Source organism: Amphimedon queenslandica, unplaced genomic scaffold (genome assembly GCF_000090795.2).
Source record: "Amphimedon queenslandica unplaced genomic scaffold, v1.1 AMPQUscaffold_13468, whole genome shotgun sequence".
NCBI classification, from domain to species: domain Eukaryota; kingdom Metazoa; phylum Porifera; class Demospongiae; order Haplosclerida; family Niphatidae; genus Amphimedon; species Amphimedon queenslandica.
The window spans coordinates 164,507-182,647 of NW_003546296.1; the positions used below are offsets into that span (position 1 = coordinate 164,507).

At 38.9% G+C, this 18,141-nt stretch overlaps 5 protein-coding genes across 5 annotated transcripts in view; 2 read left to right on the forward strand and 3 right to left on the reverse strand.

The window, feature by feature from the left end:
* The window catches only part of LOC100638508 (peroxisomal targeting signal 1 receptor-like), a 2,502-nt gene extending 1,308 nt beyond the window's left edge, over nt 1-1,194 (forward strand). The window contains exons 10-15 of the mRNA XM_019994643.1: nt 1-80; nt 125-165; nt 221-371; nt 424-570; nt 748-845; nt 906-1,194. The exon at nt 1-80 is cut by the window's left edge and continues 29 nt beyond it. Coding sequence (XP_019850202.1) covers nt 1-80; nt 125-165; nt 221-371; nt 424-570; nt 748-845; nt 906-1,122 — 734 coding nt within the window. The 3' untranslated portion in view covers nt 1,123-1,194. The remainder of the gene's footprint in view (nt 81-124; nt 166-220; nt 372-423; nt 571-747; nt 846-905) is intronic.
* LOC109580983 (uncharacterized) lies at nt 1,126-2,098 on the reverse strand. Its single transcript, XM_019994642.1, has 3 exons — nt 1,887-2,098; nt 1,727-1,836; nt 1,126-1,680 (listed from the first exon to the last, which is right to left on the reverse strand). The coding sequence occupies exons 1-3, from the start codon at nt 2,018-2,020 to the stop codon at nt 1,160-1,162; spliced, it is 765 nt and encodes a 254-aa protein (XP_019850201.1). The 5' UTR covers nt 2,021-2,098; the 3' UTR covers nt 1,126-1,159.
* Nucleotides 2,099-3,524: 1,426 nt separating this feature from the next.
* LOC100638636 (splicing factor 3B subunit 2-like) lies at nt 3,525-7,068 on the reverse strand. Its single transcript, XM_011404592.2, has 19 exons — nt 6,932-7,068; nt 6,759-6,886; nt 6,635-6,710; nt 6,526-6,591; nt 6,421-6,468; nt 6,206-6,364; nt 6,046-6,156; nt 5,804-5,995; nt 5,670-5,759; nt 5,501-5,608; nt 5,352-5,450; nt 5,212-5,304; nt 4,457-4,524; nt 4,290-4,391; nt 4,142-4,238; nt 4,060-4,089; nt 3,905-3,984; nt 3,741-3,819; nt 3,525-3,686 (listed from the first exon to the last, which is right to left on the reverse strand). Exons 1-19 carry the CDS (start codon nt 6,992-6,994, stop codon nt 3,615-3,617), a joined length of 1,761 nt encoding a protein of 586 aa, XP_011402894.1. The 5' UTR covers nt 6,995-7,068; the 3' UTR covers nt 3,525-3,614.
* Nucleotides 7,069-7,183: 115 nt separating this feature from the next.
* Nucleotides 7,184-15,704, forward strand: LOC109580981 (kazrin-like). Its single transcript, XM_019994633.1, has 8 exons — nt 7,184-9,110; nt 11,538-11,852; nt 12,583-12,742; nt 13,896-14,058; nt 14,181-14,345; nt 14,453-14,628; nt 14,724-14,961; nt 15,350-15,704. The coding sequence occupies exons 1-8, from the start codon at nt 7,340-7,342 to the stop codon at nt 15,440-15,442; spliced, it is 3,081 nt and encodes a 1,026-aa protein (XP_019850192.1). The 5' UTR covers nt 7,184-7,339; the 3' UTR covers nt 15,443-15,704.
* LOC100634476 (uncharacterized protein C1orf50 homolog) lies at nt 15,600-17,587 on the reverse strand. The gene is made up of 5 exons (XM_003385256.2): nt 17,192-17,587; nt 17,029-17,144; nt 16,801-16,887; nt 16,046-16,186; nt 15,600-15,917 (listed from the first exon to the last, which is right to left on the reverse strand). The coding sequence occupies exons 1-5, from the start codon at nt 17,256-17,258 to the stop codon at nt 15,753-15,755; spliced, it is 576 nt and encodes a 191-aa protein (XP_003385304.1). The 5' UTR covers nt 17,259-17,587; the 3' UTR covers nt 15,600-15,752.
* Between the last annotated feature and the right edge of the window lie 554 nt (nt 17,588-18,141).

The window sequence follows — 18,141 nt, forward strand, 5'->3', positions numbered from 1 at the left end:
CTTTAGAATTGGATCCTACTAATCTCCAGTCGATGATGGGACTGGCTGTTAGTTATACTAACGAGTCACTACAGTCTAAAGTGATCATTATTGTTTTATTATTATTACTAACCTTGTAATGCAGGCATGTCAGATACTTAAGAGATGGCTCCAAACAAACCCAAAGTATTGATATTAATAATTATTAACAGTCATTGTTCTTTTCTCTCTTCTTTTTTAGATACAGTCTCTTAGTAGACCCAGCTGCTTCTACTGCCCCGCCCAAACCCTTTATGCATTCCTTCATGAGCAAAGAGGAACACTCTGAGGTTGCAGAACTCTTCCTCAAAGCAGCTCAACTCTCGCCGGAGTCCTTAGACCCTGACGTGCAGGTGAACTGAATTGGGAGGGGTTCATAATGAAGCCATACTATTGTGTGTTTAGATTGGGCTGGGGATCTTGTTCAACCTGTCAAACGAGTATGAGAAAGCTGTCGATTGCTTTAGAGCTGCTCTTGTCTCCAAGCCAGAGGACGCCATGCTGTGGAACAAGCTAGGGGCTACACTAGCCAATGGAAACAAAAGTGATGAGGTATTATATTATAGCACATTGTAGTATTTTAAAGGACCATAGACAAGCTATTGAAGCCTATTCCTTAATATTTTTAATTATATACTTTTCTGATGTTCTTATGTCATGTATAAAGTTCTTCAAATTAATGCATTTTTATTGATACCGAGTGGTCCAATTTTATTAAATCCTCTATAGGCGATACATGCCTACAGGCAGGCCCTGGAGAGAGCGCCTGGCTTCACTCGCTGCCGCTACAACTTAGGAATCAGCTGCATTAACCTTAAAGCATACAGGTTGTTAACACTAACACAAGCAAGACATTTGACAAAGATACTGACTTCTTGTTGTTTTAGGGAAGCAGCAGAACATTTCATAACTGCCCTTGACCTTCAGAGAAGAGCAGAAGACTCCATCAGTGGATCAGTTGCTGGTACCAATTCAATGTCAGAGAGCATATGGTCAACATTGCGCCTATCTGTCCTGTACATGGGAAAAGAATATACGCCAATTTTGAATTTAGTTGACACTAGAAACCTTGATGGATTAATAAAGGAATTTATTGGAACTTGACAGCCGATTATTATTATTTATTATTATTGTTATTATTTTAACAAATGAAAGTAACGATTAAAATTGCTAATAGACTTATGACGAGTATTATTACAGCATGTCGAAAAAACGGAGTAAATTTATTGAGAGGAACTGATGAAGAATTGTCCATAAAACCAACAGAAACAGTAGACCCTTCCCATTCCATTGGCTCATCCCTGCATTCTGTCATGTGACTGGTTGGATGAGTCATGTGACTGGTTGGATGAGTCATGTGACTGGTTAGATGAGTCATGTGACTTGTTAGACTAGTAATGTCCAATGTGGATAATCTCCAGGTTACATCAGTGGAGGGATCAAGAGAGCAGGCAGTATGGTAGTCTCGCCCCACCCCTTCGCTACTAGCAGTATGGCTACTGAGACTGTCGTTGGTTCTGCTGTTAAACTTTAGTCTAGGGGATACAAGGAATTTTCTTTTGTGATCTCTTTCACGTGAGTATCCTTCATATGACGATGATTGGAATTGATTAGTATTTGCAATTAGATTAAGTTTCTCGATTTCTTTTAGCCATGGACTTCCTACAAAAGTAATAATCATTCATCGTTTATGATATTTAAGGCTGACCTCGTCTGATTCTGCTCTCTTCTCCCTCACTAATTGAAAGAGTATCAAAACTACCAATCACTTGATTCATGCGACCATCAGCAACTAAAGAGCTTGCCTTTCTCTTCCTTCTACAAAAATTAAAAAAAGGAACAAACTTTTCTTTCAATATCTGTTATACTTTAAGCATATGGTAGAGATAATGATTATGAAGCAGAAAGTAAATGGTATGAGTCCATTAAACTTGGTTATCTCTAAAGTCCTGGATTCAAAGGGAGGAAAACACAAATCTTCATTGCTAGAATTCTTAAACATGGCGCCATTTAACAAATGAGCACGCCTCTTTTGAGCCACACCTTTTGGTATTCCAGTTTGCTACCACGTGCGTTCACATGGTGACAATATCTATGGTGATCAATGATTGATGCACTTTAATGAAGTGCATTATTCAAAGGAGGACAAAAACGAAGAAGAAGAAGGAATGCTCTCTCTCTTTGTTGTGCTTTTTGTAGCATTTAATTTAGTTTCTGGTGAAAGAAATACCAACATTACCGAAGTCCAGAGATGTGCTAACATAGCAATAGGGAATGGTTGCTCCATGTCGTCTATAACTGCATTGATCAACAATACACTCCATGGATCTATTGCCTGTGGCAGCAGGAAAGAAGCCATATATGCAGCCAATGAATGTGGCAGCTCAAGCAATGGACAATACTGTGGAAAAGCTGACCTCTATCAAAGTGACCTCAATGCTTTACAAGACGACTGTCGATCTGTTCTGCAAGGGTCATATTGTAGTTCAAGTTCAAATTGTTCAGTAAAACTTCGCAGCTTGCGCTCTAGTCTTGGTTGCTGCATCAATGCTGTACTGAACCGATCTGATATCGAAAATAATCATTATCTTGGACTTTTCACTCATGATTTATGGAATCGTTGTGGAGTGCAGACAGTTCCAGGAACCTGCTCTGCTGGTAACACACTATTGTACACATTCACATCTCAGAGGAGCTGCAACCACACAGAGCTTCAAAACACTTTACTTGAAGATTACTGCATTACGACTAGACAGACCCAGATTCAAAATGCTCTCCGTGGAATGTCCAGCTGTGATCCTTACATTGACTATTACAACAGTGTGTGCTCCGTTGACAGCTCAAACAGATATTGTCTTTCCATTAATAATTTGACCTACATTCAGGAAGCTTACGTTGACCCAATTATAAGAAGCTGCTTTGCAGGAAATGCCTTGAACTGCTCCTCCAGCTGTGTTAATTATCTGACTGTATTTAAAAATGACTATGGTTGCTGTATGAACGCATTATTCAACTCCACATTCGCTGAAGTACATGACGTGTATCATAGCACTCCCGTTAGAATTGGATTCGTCTACCCAACTTGTGGCATAGAACCTCCTCCCCTTGGCTGCAATTTACGCATCATTGCACCTGCTGATGGTAACAATGGTGGCAATAATGGGAATAACGGCAATACCACCAGTGGTATAGGCAGTGTCACTCAAAATGGAGGAGGGATCTCGTTTCTAATTGCAGCTGCAGTTATCCTCCTTCTTCTCGGAGCTATCTTCACCTAGAAACATTGCAGCTGGCCTGCAGACTAGTTAAAAACTTCATTATAACATAATGTATATCTTAACCCATGAATGAGTGAATCATTATTATTATTATCATTATGTTATGTAGTAATTTAGAGAACTAGTAAAATTTGTTTAATAGGACTCCATAATATAAGGAGGATGCTGTCTCCTAAGCAACAGTAACCATATTTTCTCTTACAAGTATATCTGATCTGATTGACTCTGTTTTTACATTCACAATTACTTCATGATAAACCAGTACAGCTACAAGGGAAAGAGTATTTGAACATAGAAAGTGTCCAGACAAGCAAAGCATTAGAATTTGAATTCTTTGAGTTTCTTTGTTGATTTAGCTGCAGCAGGCACTTCAGCCTTCTTCCTCTTGTGCTAAAATACAAATCAAGACAACCACTGATCAATCAACTATCAGACATACGGTACCTTTTGTCTAGCAGCGTGCTCAGCTACCATGTCGCTAAGATCCTCCTTCTGAAGAACTTTATCCTTTACCTGTTCATACCTACATGTGTATAAAAACCATAATCATCATTATTAAATACATTTCATGTTATAGATAGGATCAGTATTAAGTCCATTAATTTTACTTTTGAGTCATTGCTGACGAATCCAGTTCAAGTTCACTTGGTTCTAGAGATATTTCAATTCCTTCAGTATATCCAGCACTCTACAAGGAGAGAGAGAGGGGGGGGGGGGAAGAGAAATGAGATAGATAGCTTTTAAAAAATAAATCAACTTATACCTTTCTTAATGTGACATTTCCAGGCACACCCTATAATGTTAATAATAAAAGAAATATAATTAAAAAATTTAAATCAACTAACAGCTGCCATGTCGTACACATGTGATGATCCCATCATTGCCCCACCCACTGAAGAGACCTTCTCAGGCAGTACAGTATATAAAGCAGGAGTGTCACCGCTATAGATTTATGAGTCATAATGAGTCGTAATGACATCATAAGGGGATTACCCTTGTTCCATGGCCTCTTCTATCTTTTTCTTCCTCAGCTGGATCATTTCCGGTGTCTCCATACCAGCTGGTATTGATGTAAGACCACTTGGAGTTACCAAACTGAAGGGGGAGAGTCAAAAGAAACAATAATAGATCCAAGGCACACACTGCTGCTATACCCCTACCCTTCCATTGGCGTGATCATTCCCGGCTGTATCTCGTCAGCTCCTTTCTTCTCTTCATCAGACTCATCCTGCAAATCATGAAACAACACATAATACACATATGTACAGGGTCACACCAAATTTTGCCAAAAATGAAAAGTAGAGAATTCTCAATTTTTATAGCATTCCCTGATACATATATATGTTCTTATGTTGTGTAGAAAGTTTGAGCTGATTCAGATCAAAATTGGATTTTTTACGAATTTTTAAAGTTGCTCCAAAATTGGGTAAAAGTCCCTGTACTATAGTACATGGTCACGAGCAAAATTTTGCCAAAAATGAAAAGTAGAGAATTCTCAATTTTTATAACATTCCCTGATACATATACATGTTCTTATGTTGTGTAGAAAGTTTGAGCTGATTCAGATCAAAATTGGATTTTTTACGAATTTTTAAAGTTGCTCCAAAATTGGGTAAAAGTCCCTGTACTATAGTACATGGTCACGAGCAAAATTTTGCCAAAAATGAAAAGTAGAGAATTCTCAATTTTTATAACATTCCCTGATACATATACATGTTCTTATGTTGTGTAGAAAGTTTGAGCTGATTTCGATCAAAATTAAATTTTTTACGATTTTTTAAAGTTGCTCCAAAATCGGGTAAAATTCCCTGTACTATAGTACATGGTCTCGGGCCAAATTTTGTCAAAATGAAAAGTAGAGAATTACCAATTTTTATGACATTCCCTGATACATATACATGTTCTTATGCCTCACCTCCTCCTCCTCCTCCTCCTCTTCTTCCGATGATGATTCAAGTTCCCCCCAAAGTGTTGGGTCTATTTCCTCTTCCTCCCCAATGCTGGGTCCCTGTAAGCCACACCCAACAATCATCACATGAGTGTCACATGACCCACCTCTCTATGCATTCCAAATACGTCTCCATAAAGAGGCCGACCCATTTCATCGACTGGGGGCTTTCCCCACCCACCAACAAAATACCCAAATGAACATCCCTTTAATTAGAAAAAATAATTTCTTATTTAAAATCTTTAAATATGATTACTTCTGGTATGGGTGCATTAAGTCCAGCAATCTTTAGATTAGGATAAGATGGAGGCGGACCGTAACGCTGCATGGCTATTAACCAAGGGGGAGGGAACTTTTGCTTACCCTAAAATAATAATAATAATAATAATAATAATAATAATAATAATAATAAACATTAATCTTACTGTTCCAATTGGCATTCCCAGTGCTATTCTCAGGTCGTCACTGAGGTCTCCTGGCTTACGATCTCTCAGTCTCGTCTCAAATTCCTTACCCTAACGAGGGGTGTGGTCAATTAATAACAACTACACCAACCCACCTCATAATAAAGGTCACCGTGGATAGTCATTTTAGGTTTGGTCTGCCATTTAAAGAAAGCGTCGTGAAGTTTTTGATAATCGATCGTCAGTTTCCCGAGTTTCGGTCTAACTCTTTCCCTCGTCCGCTGCTTCAAACTCTTTGCTTCCTCTTTGTCCTCCAAAGCCGACCTCATCTCCATGATACCAGTTGCCTTGAGAAAAGGAGAGAGAGGAATATCTCCATTATTCGTTTTATCTCTACCTTGATGAACTCCGGCAGACTAAAAGGAGGTTTCTCTATACCTCTCTTCCCCTGGAGATACTTCCTCTTAAAGCACCAGTGACGAGGTACTTGTACCGTATTACGAGCAGACTGACCGCGCCCACTTAATCAATAATTAATAATAAACGTGAGTTGTTACCTTCAAGTATATCAGGAGGTGCGGGTCGTGGGCGGAGACATCGTGCATTTCAACAAGGTCGGGTCGTTCCACCAGCTGCTTCAGTTGAGCAACACTCATTCGACTCAATCGCCGGAGTTTCTTTTTAGAGAGTTGGGGCTCATCTGACTTCTTCTTAGTCTAGAGAAAGGGAGAGAGAGAGAGAGGGTAGGAGTTTAAATTGTTTAATGTCTTACGTCTTCATCATCAGAATCATCACCAAGGAGAACACCTTTCTTAATGCCCTGAAAATAAGCAAAAAATTTAATAATAATTTGATAATAATTTAATTAATAATTTACCAGAATGCCTCTGGAAGAGGAGTGAGATGAACTTTGACCTTTATCTCCCTGATCACTGTCGCTAAGCTACATTTGAGAGATACGTGTTACATAAACACTTTCTTTTTACTTTAAAAGCTTCAAAAACTTTATTAAATTGATAAAAATTTGGATCAGTCGGCTTTATCCCTGGTTCCGGAACATACCTTGAAGTAGGTGTGGCCAAAATGTCATATTTGGGTATCATCACTTACTCTATTTCTACGTCTGGTTCTGCTGAGTCAGCATTATCTTCGGTGGTTTCATTCGAAGCTCTGTGTGCTTCAATTCTTTTCTGAATTTGCCTTCTCTTTCTCCTTTTTTTCTTCTTCTGGTTCTTAGTCTACAGGAAGAGGAAGAGAATGTCACAAAAATAAATCAAACTAACCTCTTTTATCTTGTCTTCTACTTGACCTTCTCCATTTTCAGCTACCACATGAGTATCTGCCATTTTATTCCTAGTTATTAAGTGCCACACCTATTATTAATCAACCCATCAAACGCCCACGCACTTTCAGCCACACCCACATGAATCTTGAGCTTATCAACATTCTCCAAGGTGTGTTTGTGTGTGGCTTTCTTGAAGGCCTTCTTCCTTTTCTAAAGTGCATTCCGCTCCTTGTAGGAGGAGAAGAATAAGGGATAGCAGGAGCAAAGTGCATCACAATAAAGCTAAACCGCTTGTCTCTCGGCTCACTCACAAGTTAACCTTACAAGCGTTAGAGAGATTCCATTCCATTCCAGAGCTAATTTTATCTAAAAGGGGCTACTCTCTCAGAAAAGCCTCCAGACTTGCATGGCCGCCGTACAGAGGACTCCTACGCCTATTGATCCAAGGAGCCGAATGGCTTTCATAGAGTCTATGGAGGAAGAACTAAAGAGGGTGCAGGAACATTTAGGGAGAAGACAATGGAAGCAGAGAAACAGTTCCACCATGACTCATTCTGCATCGAGCACTTCTTCATCAAGCACTTCTTCATTCAGGAAACAGCAAACGTACTACACCCTGGCAAGGAGCAACCCTGCGACTAGGAGGAAGAGACTGTGGGAGCCAAAAGATGAAGAAGACAGTGACGAAGCTACCGCAGCACTCTATCGAGCAAACAGCGCCCAAGACATCTTGCTAAACCATCACCACAGGCGGTCCTCCATCAGTAGCTGCAGCAGCAAGTCCCCTACCTCAAGCCCAGAGCCAATTCGAGTCAAATCTCCTCAGAGACTCCCTCCTTCAGGAGGTTATGGGAAAGAATCGCCTTTTGGCTCACCAACAAGAAGAAGACTCAGCTCCCCAATGAGAGGCAGGAGCACTTCTCCTGCTAGCTGTCTCCTACAAGACAGCCCAATTTACTTCCTTGACGACAAAAAAGAGGACCAAGTGGAGAATAGTCTCTCCAACGCTACACATCTTGCCGTTAAAGAGATGGCCTATGCATTCCGTGATGCAGTTTTTCCTGATGAGTCCTACGACGCTGAAGAAGATGATCAGGAGGAGGAGGAGGAGGAGGAGGGAGGGGAAGGAAGTGATACCAGAGAGGTAATGCCCTCGGCCCTTGATGACCTTTTCACTGCAACCGATTCCGAAACTAGTCAGTACTCAAATCAAAGTGATCAAAAACCAACCGATTGTAACACTAAAATCAGTCCCGTTGATCAAATAAGTGTCAAAAAATCGTCTGATTTGAGATCTGAATTGATTAGTTCTCAAGGTCCAAGACCAGTCCCTGTTGTTGCCAACGGTAACGAGTCAACAAAAAAACCAGAGACTGTAACACACTCAATATCGTATGAGAGATCTCAACTTGATAATCTCAAGAAAATCAAAGAGCTGAGGCTGGAGAAGGAAGAATCAGACAAGCAGCTGTCGAGAATGATAGAGCAACTTCAGCTCCAACTGAGGGAAAAAGAGAAAGACATTGACTCACTTCAGACGCAACATTTGATGGAAATAAAAGTACGAGAAGAACGGATTAAGAAACAGAGTAGACAAAACGCCAGACTTGAGAGAGAAAAGTGGGACCTGCTTAAGCGAGCGAGAGAGGCAGCAGAGCGCTCCGTTAATTTAAGAACCAAACTGGACCTTCAGGACGGATCAATGAGATCACTACAAGTTGAAATGGATAGAACTAGGGATGAGATGTCCTCAGTCAAAGCTGCCAATAACAGTCTGAGGGCGCTAGTACGAGATCTTAAAACTAAAACCCAAACCTTTGATGTCGGAATTCAAGTTGATATGATTGTGCCACACCCACAAGTGGTTGGCATGGAAACTCATCAAGAGAATGGTCAGCGAGAGGAACCAGGTGAGAATGACAGTGGTAACGCTAGCGGAGGGGGAGGTGCTGAACTAAACATACTGGAAGAATGGGCGGAGAATATGAGCATAACTTCATCTCATTATGATGGCCGAGAGACCACGCCTACAAACTCATTCCTTGAGAGACAAGGGAAAGAGAGGAGGAGTATGAAGAACCTGTTGAAATTCAAATTCCGTCGCTCATCAAGCACTGGAAAACAACGACACAGTTCGACCAGTCTCACTAGGGCCAGTACCAGCACCTCTAGTCTAGGTAAGGAAAGGGGCGGGACCTTGTATTGGGTGGGTGTGGTTACTGTCATAATTACGGAGTGAGTGAGTCTCAAAAATGTATAAATTTTGTATTATTTTATGGCTGAGCTATTTTCTCAGCCACACCTGAATTTAAATAACTACATGTACCTGTGTATCTAATGATACAACATGTCTCTGCTTTTACTGACCTGATGATAAGGCATTGCAGGGGTGTATCTAGAAATTGAAGGAGGGGGGTGCCGAGGGTGCGCGAAGCGAGCCACGATTTTGGCCACATCCACTTTTACGGCGGTAAAATGGCCTTTTCCTGCATTTTCGTCAATTATGGGTGGGGCTAAGATCATTTCAAGCATACTGCTATGTTACTGGTACTTCTGATTGCTCCTTAAAGCACTGGAAACTGCTGAAATCATGATCAGGGGGCTAGATAACTTTGTTAAGAGGCTTGGTAGTGATGCAAGAGTCCAGGACTTCAGTAATTTTTTCTGAGCCCAGCCCTGAGGGGGGTGCTCAAGCCCCTTCAGCCCCAGCCCAGCCCTGAGGGGGGTGCTCAAGCCCCTTCAGCCCCCCCCCTAAATACGCCTCTGCATTGTGTGCCTAATGTAAGGTTTGTTGGCAGGTTGTCACAGCTATTTATAGTGAACCAAATGGCCTGAAACATTAGCCTATGCACGTTTAGATTTAACCACAAATTAATGACATGTGAATCGTGTAGAGTATATTCTACTCACAGACCAAAGCTAATGTACCCACACATACACACACACACTCACACGCAGTGACAGTGACAAACAAACGCTTCTGTTATTGTTATTACAATGAAGTTATGAGCTTGTGTGGTATACAGGGATTCCACTCTCAGCCTCTCTTCCTTTCTTCAATAAAAACTGCTTTCAGTTAGAGAATTCCTCCACAGACAGTATGAAAGCCATACTGGGCTGAGCATGAGTAGAAAGAGCCTCTACAATTTACAGTTATAGTAATTAGGAGGTAGAATTATTAATAAGTATAATATAGTGTGTTCCAGAAATAAAATATGACTAGATCAAAGTCATTATAGGCCCAGAGTGCATGTAGTTATATGCAGCCTCTGGTTTATCAGGAGGGACTGGGCAATACCCAAGTCAATAACAGGAGACTGACTGTTGCATAACTGGCGGAGCAAACTTAGTTATGCCACCTGCTTTGAAAAACAAACCAAAAATACTAGTAGCAGTTGTGTCTATCCATCTCTCTCCCTCTCCCTTTCTCCCTCTCCCCTCTCTCTCTCCCTCTCTCTAGTAATGGCTATAACATTTATATGGTATTTAGTGTAATTATTTGTTTAAGGGAAATGAGTATAGAAATACATGTACATAACTGTACTTGTATAAGGGAAATGAGTGGATAAACAAATGTAATTATTATTGATGATACCACTTGTCCTTAGACTATACAAAAATTAAACAAAAATAAACACGCACGCTCAACCAAGCATCTTATGTATTTTTGTAAAATTTATAAATTTTGTTACTCAGTTATGAATAACTAGTAGACTCACAGCATAAATGTTTTAGATATATCTGGATGATGTAACTTAGCAAAATACATGCATTGTATGTCACACAAGTTACCATAAGTCTCTTGTTAAAAGTGCAGAGTAAATTATCCAGTGAGACAGTTACTACTGATGATAGAGTGTAATGATAACTGTTCAAACTTTTGATAACAACAAAAAGGAACTACTCTCTCTCTTTCTGCTATACATAGTGTAGTACCCATTTGGTTTTCAGTATCTCAACAGTGGGTTTATCCCTCATAAATATTTGACTCTCCAATATAAACCTCACATGTACATGTATATGTACAAGTACATGTACATTAAATGTCCACATACATGTATAGTATGTCTGGATTGTGTACATTCAAACAGTAAGGTGGTGTCAGACTTCTAATAGCCATAATGAGGTATTCACAGTGTCTATACTGAGGAGTGATGAATCATGTTATAAGTTGTTCCAAGAGTACGTTATTCACTGGCTGTTAGGTAGAGATAATGACTCATTCACATTCCATCAAACCACACAAGAGGACCAGCCTGCATTCCTTAACAACCATGAATATTTAGTCTATCCTATATCACATTGTTCAAGGAGGTATACAGTACATTGTCCTACATCAGCTTTTCTTGTATGAATATCCATGCTTAATATACTTGCTTGAAATAATTAAATCTATTTATTTTTAATGATTTCACGTACTACAATGCTAATAGTTATAGTGATCTGCCTTCAAAGGAAAGAGATAACCTTGTATTAGAGAGAAAAGATACAAACTAATATAACAATGGACTCATTATTATTGTAACAATCCATTTACAACAATTCTCACAACATTTCTAACTCTCTCTCTTTCTTTCTCTTTCTCCCCCTCCCTCTCCCTCCAGATAACCTACAGCTTTGCAGTCAGTCCTCACTCCCTGTCACACACTCTGTCTCAGGACTCACTCGTTCACAGTCCCCAGGGAATACTCACCAAAGACACTCGACCGTGAGTCTCCAGGAACAAGCAAACCTCACTCACCCTCCCCCTCGATCTGCTCCCTCACCAGTCGCCATTATATCACCTGCTCCACATCTCCCCCAGTCCGGAGGGCAGCAAGGCAGTTCTGATTCACACGTAGTACTAAAGGAATTCCAGGGAGTGAGTTTTCAGCAATGGAACACAAGGGCTTTAGTGGCATGGATAGACATTGTTGTTGGTAAGTATATTAGTAATAATAATACTGCCTGTCTATTCCGGAGACCTTGGGACCCAATAATACCCTCCTGATTATGAGCCTGTCCTTATTTCAGAGGTTCATTAATACACATATATCTTAGAGTGTCCACAATAGCAGGTTATAATGCACTTGTGTGTGTGAAATAATGAAAGGGAGAGAAACTATAAAATGAAGGAAGAGGTTGAAGCAGTGGGAGGATTGGAATGACTGAAATTGAAAGAATTTAACAGTAAATAATACAAAGGCCGACCATATAAAATAATAAGAGAGGCTGTGGTAGTGGGGGGGACTATGTCCTCCTGATTGAACCCACTAGATAAAGTTATGAGTGACTGGAGGAGAGTAACTAGTGAGTGTATACCAGCAGCTGGAACCAACCATCTGTCTCTTTACTATAGCAGAGACTGGCCTGGGAGTAACATATACAACATGTACATATACATGTATATGTATATGTGCATGTATATGTGCATGTATATGTACATGTATATGTGCATGTGTGTGTGTATGTAGATGTGTATGTATATGTGTATGTGTGTGTGTGTGTGTGTGCTGATATGATATCATGGCTTCCTTTGTGATTTTACTTGCTATGCTTTGAAGGAGAGAGTATTAATAATAATTTTAAATAATTTTTAAAAGCAAACCTTACTACAGCACAACATAAACTCTCATGATACCAATCTTTATCAATATGTCCCTCACTCAGGTATGCCCCAGTACATTAGTACCATCAGACAGCACGTGACGTCAGGACATGCTATGCTGGCACTTACTAACAGCGACATGGAAAAGAGACTGGGTATAGGACACCCTCTACATAGGAGGAGACTAAGACTAGCCATTGAAGAACAAAGAAGACCTTCAAGGTATGAACACACACACAAACAGACATTAATGTATAAGGACAAGAACACCTTTATAATGAGGACACTTCTGTACAGGTAGTGTGGGCCCAATGGTGTCCTTAATAAAGAGGCTACACTGTACATGTATTAAGGACAGGTAGTGTGGGCCCAATGGTGTCCTTAATAAAGAGGCTACACTGCACATGCACATATAAATACATGCACAATATCTTTGTCTGCTGGTATAGTGATTTGTACACTTGTGTATGTAGGAGGATCAGCTCAATCATTTGTTTTATTAAATTAGTGTTTATCTGATACCGTGAGATTGTATAGTCCTGTCTCCTACTACAAAGGGAGAGAGAGGGAGGGAGAGAATGCGTACAGTTGCTTGGGAAAAAGAGATAAATAAATATAATTTTTGTTTGTTCTTATACTATTAGCTTTATATGAACTAAAATTCCTAAAATGTTCACAAACATTATTTTGAACATGTAAGCATGTTAGATATTAGATTATAGCAGGTGGGTGTTTTGACCATTTAGGGTAACCGAGGCTATGCAATTATTGGAATAAATATCAAATGAAATATAATTGTATTTAGTATCAAATTAGAAGAGAAGGAGAGAGAGAGAGATGGAGAGAGGAAAAGAGGCTTATGTGTAATCACTTCAAGGCTCAAAATGATCGTGAATGACAGTTCAAATTTAGGCTACATATACACTCTGCTATTTTTGAAATAAAAGCTTTAAAGTGACAACACAAACATCTTCAACACATACAATAATTGCAGCTGTCCTCAATAAAGAGGTTATGCTGTAAGGAGAGGCTATACGTGATGTCATTGATAGAGGACAATGCAATCAACTTTTGACAGCTCATATTAGCAGCTGTAGTAAATGAGTGTAATAATTCTCATGTGCTGGAGGTTGTGATGGTTGAATTCTTTATGACTCCATTTCATCCTCAGACAATCGTCATGCATAGTGACGGCCGTGGCGGTTACTTAATGTTTATACAGCTGCATCATATCAGCCCTCCTTACTATAATTGACTATTTTATAACAACAATTAGGACACATTTTTGTGTTTGCATGGCTGTATACATAATATCATCACATCCTCTCTCTCCCTCCCCCTCCCTCCCCCCTCCTCTACTCTCTCTCTCCTCCAGTCCAGTGTATCCAGAAGCAGCTGGTATTGATCATAATTGGGTAGCCTACACGTGGGCGGTGAATTGCGGTCTCCCTCATTTATCATCGCAGCTGTACAACGGAATGGTCAATGCTATCGTCTTGAATTCACTATCCAGAGAAGACCTTAAGAAATACTTCAAAGTAAATAAATAATAAAAAATAAGAACTGATATTATTGTACATGTAATTCTACTAAAGGTAATTAAAAATAAAATGTTACATTAACTTTTATTCACATGTACATGTACTCCCTCCCTCCATAGATCACGAAGAAGGTGGAGCAGCTCAGTTTCTTGTCTGGAGTGGAGTTGCTGAGGATGCACGAGTTCAATCGTGACTCACTCCACATGCACCACTTGACCACGGACAACCCACTGTACTGGAATAATGGCGACATACTCAACTGGCTCAAGAAGATAAACTTGGAGGTGAAATTGACATATAAAAAATGCATGTACATGTACACTGAATGGGTCCCAGGGGGTCTAAAATTTCACCTCAAATTTCGTGATTTTTACTTTACTACTTCATTTAGGAATACTCAGGCTATGTCAAAGACTCGGGGGTCCATGGGGCCCTCCTGTTTTTAGAAAGAGGATACTTCAACAGTGAGCAGCTGGCAAATATAATTCACATACCAACCAAGTCTCCTCTGAGAAAGTATCTAGCAACACAACTAGCTAAACTCTTCTCGGCAGACGAATTAAACAGGTAAAATAATAATAATTTAGAAATTCACCAAGATTTAACATCACTTCAAAACTACCAGCTGGAGTGTATTATTAGTATATTGTTTCTATTGCTAGTGCTGAAGCCAATGAAGAGATCATTACGTCACAAGAGCAGCTCACACCTGCTGATGTTGCCCCCCTCTCTCCTTCTTCCCCTCCTCTTCACACAATGTTATCATCGTCAAGCGAGCACTCACCACACCCATCTCGCCGGTTGCTAGCGGTAACCACCTCAAACCCAAACCTAACGGAAGAAGAACAGCCTCCGCCCACAAACTTTGACAGGAATCATGTTGGGAGGCGGAGCTTAAGAGTAAGTTATTACTTAATATTTAATTAAAAGTAAAAAGTAGCTAATAAAAAACACTAAAAATTATGGCATTAAACGTACACACAGCTTAATTTAATTAATCGTCATAATAATAATAATAATAATAATAATAATAATAATAATAATAATAATAATGCATGTAAAGGCTGTTTTTTACTACGCTTGGACTAGTTTACATATGCACATGCATAAAAGGGATCACGTTCAATTACTAAGACAATAATCAAATAATAAAATTACTAACAATATTAACAATAATAGTAAAAATTAATTGATGAAACAATATGATGTACAGGTGCATTAATGTGCGCCAAAATGACTCATACTCATTACATATACATCTATTATTAATATATGTAATGTACTGTAGGAATCAATGTTAAGAGCAGTTCAATTGCCAGCTGCTGACACTAGCAGAAGACAGAGACCTGTTAGTCAGTTAGTAAGTACTACAACCGTCTAATGGTCACGTGACTGACACACCCACTTATGTATCAATCATTATTACAATCAAGATTATTTCACTATTATTTAATATTAATATTATTATTATTATTATTATTATTATTATTATTATTCACAGCATCCATTTTTTCGCTGCAGACTTGACCAACACTCAATTATTTTAAAATTGTCATTATTTTCTGTCGTATTTATTATTATTTAAATTATTATTATTATTGTTATTATTAGTAATGGAGTCACGATCGTTATTTATCATCACACCATTTGTTATTTTTTATTGAAATAAAATAAATAAATAAAATCTTTTCTCAGGATTGAGGCTCATCGCTAGATGGCATGGCGGACATTATTGCTTTATGAATTGAGCCAATATCTTTTTCTCTCTCATTGATCTCGGCCAGTGGAGTCCATGAACGATCAAACTCCAATTTATAAGAACCAAGAAACGTATTAGGAGGGTTTCCGCCCCACTCCTGGAAAGGGGAGGAGAAAGAGGCGCGGTCTTAAACATAATGCTGTCTCCATAGATATTCACAGGATTACCGTCAATACATTACGTGTACATGTAAACGCTCTTGCTATACAATATAAATGTATTTACTTCAGGGGAGAGCATTGAGAAATAGGAGGTTCCATTCTTCTTCTCGTACAGATGATAGATTTTGCCTGGTACCTTTACAAAATTACAAGCAGCATGATGGAGCTGAGCATCTCTTTTAGCTGACAACAATATCTTATGAGCCTGTACAATAGGGATAAGACTATCAACTTTTAAAATTCGTAAAAAATCCAATTTTGATCGAAATCAGCTCAAACTTTCTACACAACATAAGAACATGTACATGTATCAGGGAATGTTATAAAAATTGAGAATTCTCTACTTTTCATTTTTGGCAAAATTTGGTCCGAGACCATGTACTATAGTACAGGGACTTTTGTCGGATTTTGGAGCAACTTTAAAAATTCGTAAAAAATCCAATTTTGATCGATATCAGTTCAAACTTTCTACACAACATAAGAGCATGTATATATATCAGGAAATCTTATAAAAATTGAGAATTCTCTACTTTTCATTTTTGGCAAAATTTTACAAAAATCCCTGTACTATAGTACAGGGGCTTTTATCCGATTTTGGAGTAACTTTAAAAAATCATTAAAAATCCAATTTTGATCGGAATCAGTTCAAACTTTCTACACAACATAAGAACATGTATATGTATCAGGGAATGTTATAAAAATTGAGAAATCTCTACTTTTCATTTTTGGCAAAATTCAGCTCGAGACCATGTACTATAGTACAGGGACTTGGACCCAATTTTAGAGCAAATAAAGTTATGAGTATATCGTGTGTCTTACCTGCTCTTGTAAATAGCGGATTTGATCAACAACCACCTGCAGTTTACCAGTAGTTGTAGCCTGCACAAATTCATCAGCTTGCTGAACCTAGAAATTAAAAAAAATTAAAAATCAATATTAATAATCATAAATAACTAGCCACACCCCAGTGACTATTTATTACATAATTCATAAATGCATGTAAATATTTGTCACATATCTATCTATTATCTATCATTATAGATCCACCTGTGCAGCTAGAGAGACGAGGTCATGTGGATCATAATGCTTGTGGACTAATCTTGGACTAACTAACTGTTGAGTGACGGTCTCTTCCCGTGGGACTATCTTAGCGGATGCTGAACCTAAAGAAAAGCAAACAAATATTATTATCAGATATTTATTCTTTTACCTCCTAAAAGGAGGGACTCTGGAGTCTTTTCAAAAGGAAGAATCTCCTTGTTCTCTCTTTCTGCCATTTTGGACTACACGTGGTTTAAGTATACCAAAAATTTACGGAAATCCGTATTCATTGCACCAGACAGTTATTAATAGTTATTGAGCTCATTAATTATGCATGAGGTTTACTGGACTCATTAATTATGCACTCATTCAAACAGACAGACAGTTATTAATAGTTATTGGACTCATTAATTATGCATGCACTCATTAATAGCTATTGGATATTAATTATGCATGCACTCACTCAAACAGACAGACAGTTCAGTATAGCACGAACTCATTAATTATGCATGCACTCACTCAAACAGACAGATAGTTATTAATAGTTATTCACTTCATTAATTATGGATGCTTGCACTCATTCACATCTCACCAAGACTTTTAGAGAGGCTCTCTTAACCTTCCATCTTAATTGCATATGCTGTAATCTTGAGCACTTTTAACACTTACTCCTGCTCCTTTTCCCGGCACATCTGCCGGTTTACTATCACGTGATCTGGTGCAACCAAACTCCTCGTTGCATAGCAACACTCTGACGTCAGGCGGTAACACAAGAAAAGAAGCACGAGGCAGCCATTTTATCCTCTCTCTCTCCTTTGTCAGTTTTCCTTTTACAAACCTATTTCTAGCTATTTCTCTTTCTCTTAGTAGGTTTACTGGAGTGTAGAACTGTTGGAAAGAGACAGACAGGATCAGTTTGTATGTATAGGAGGAGCCATGACTTGTATACTGTCTGGAGTATAGAGGATAATTAATGAGATAAGTTAACACACACGCACACAGTGTTACTGTATATGAGTGTGTGATGAATAATGGAGGGAATAGTTTATCTAAGTGTCAGTTGGTAAAGACAATGAGCAAAGCAAGAGTGAGAAATACATGTAATGGGGAAAAACGAGT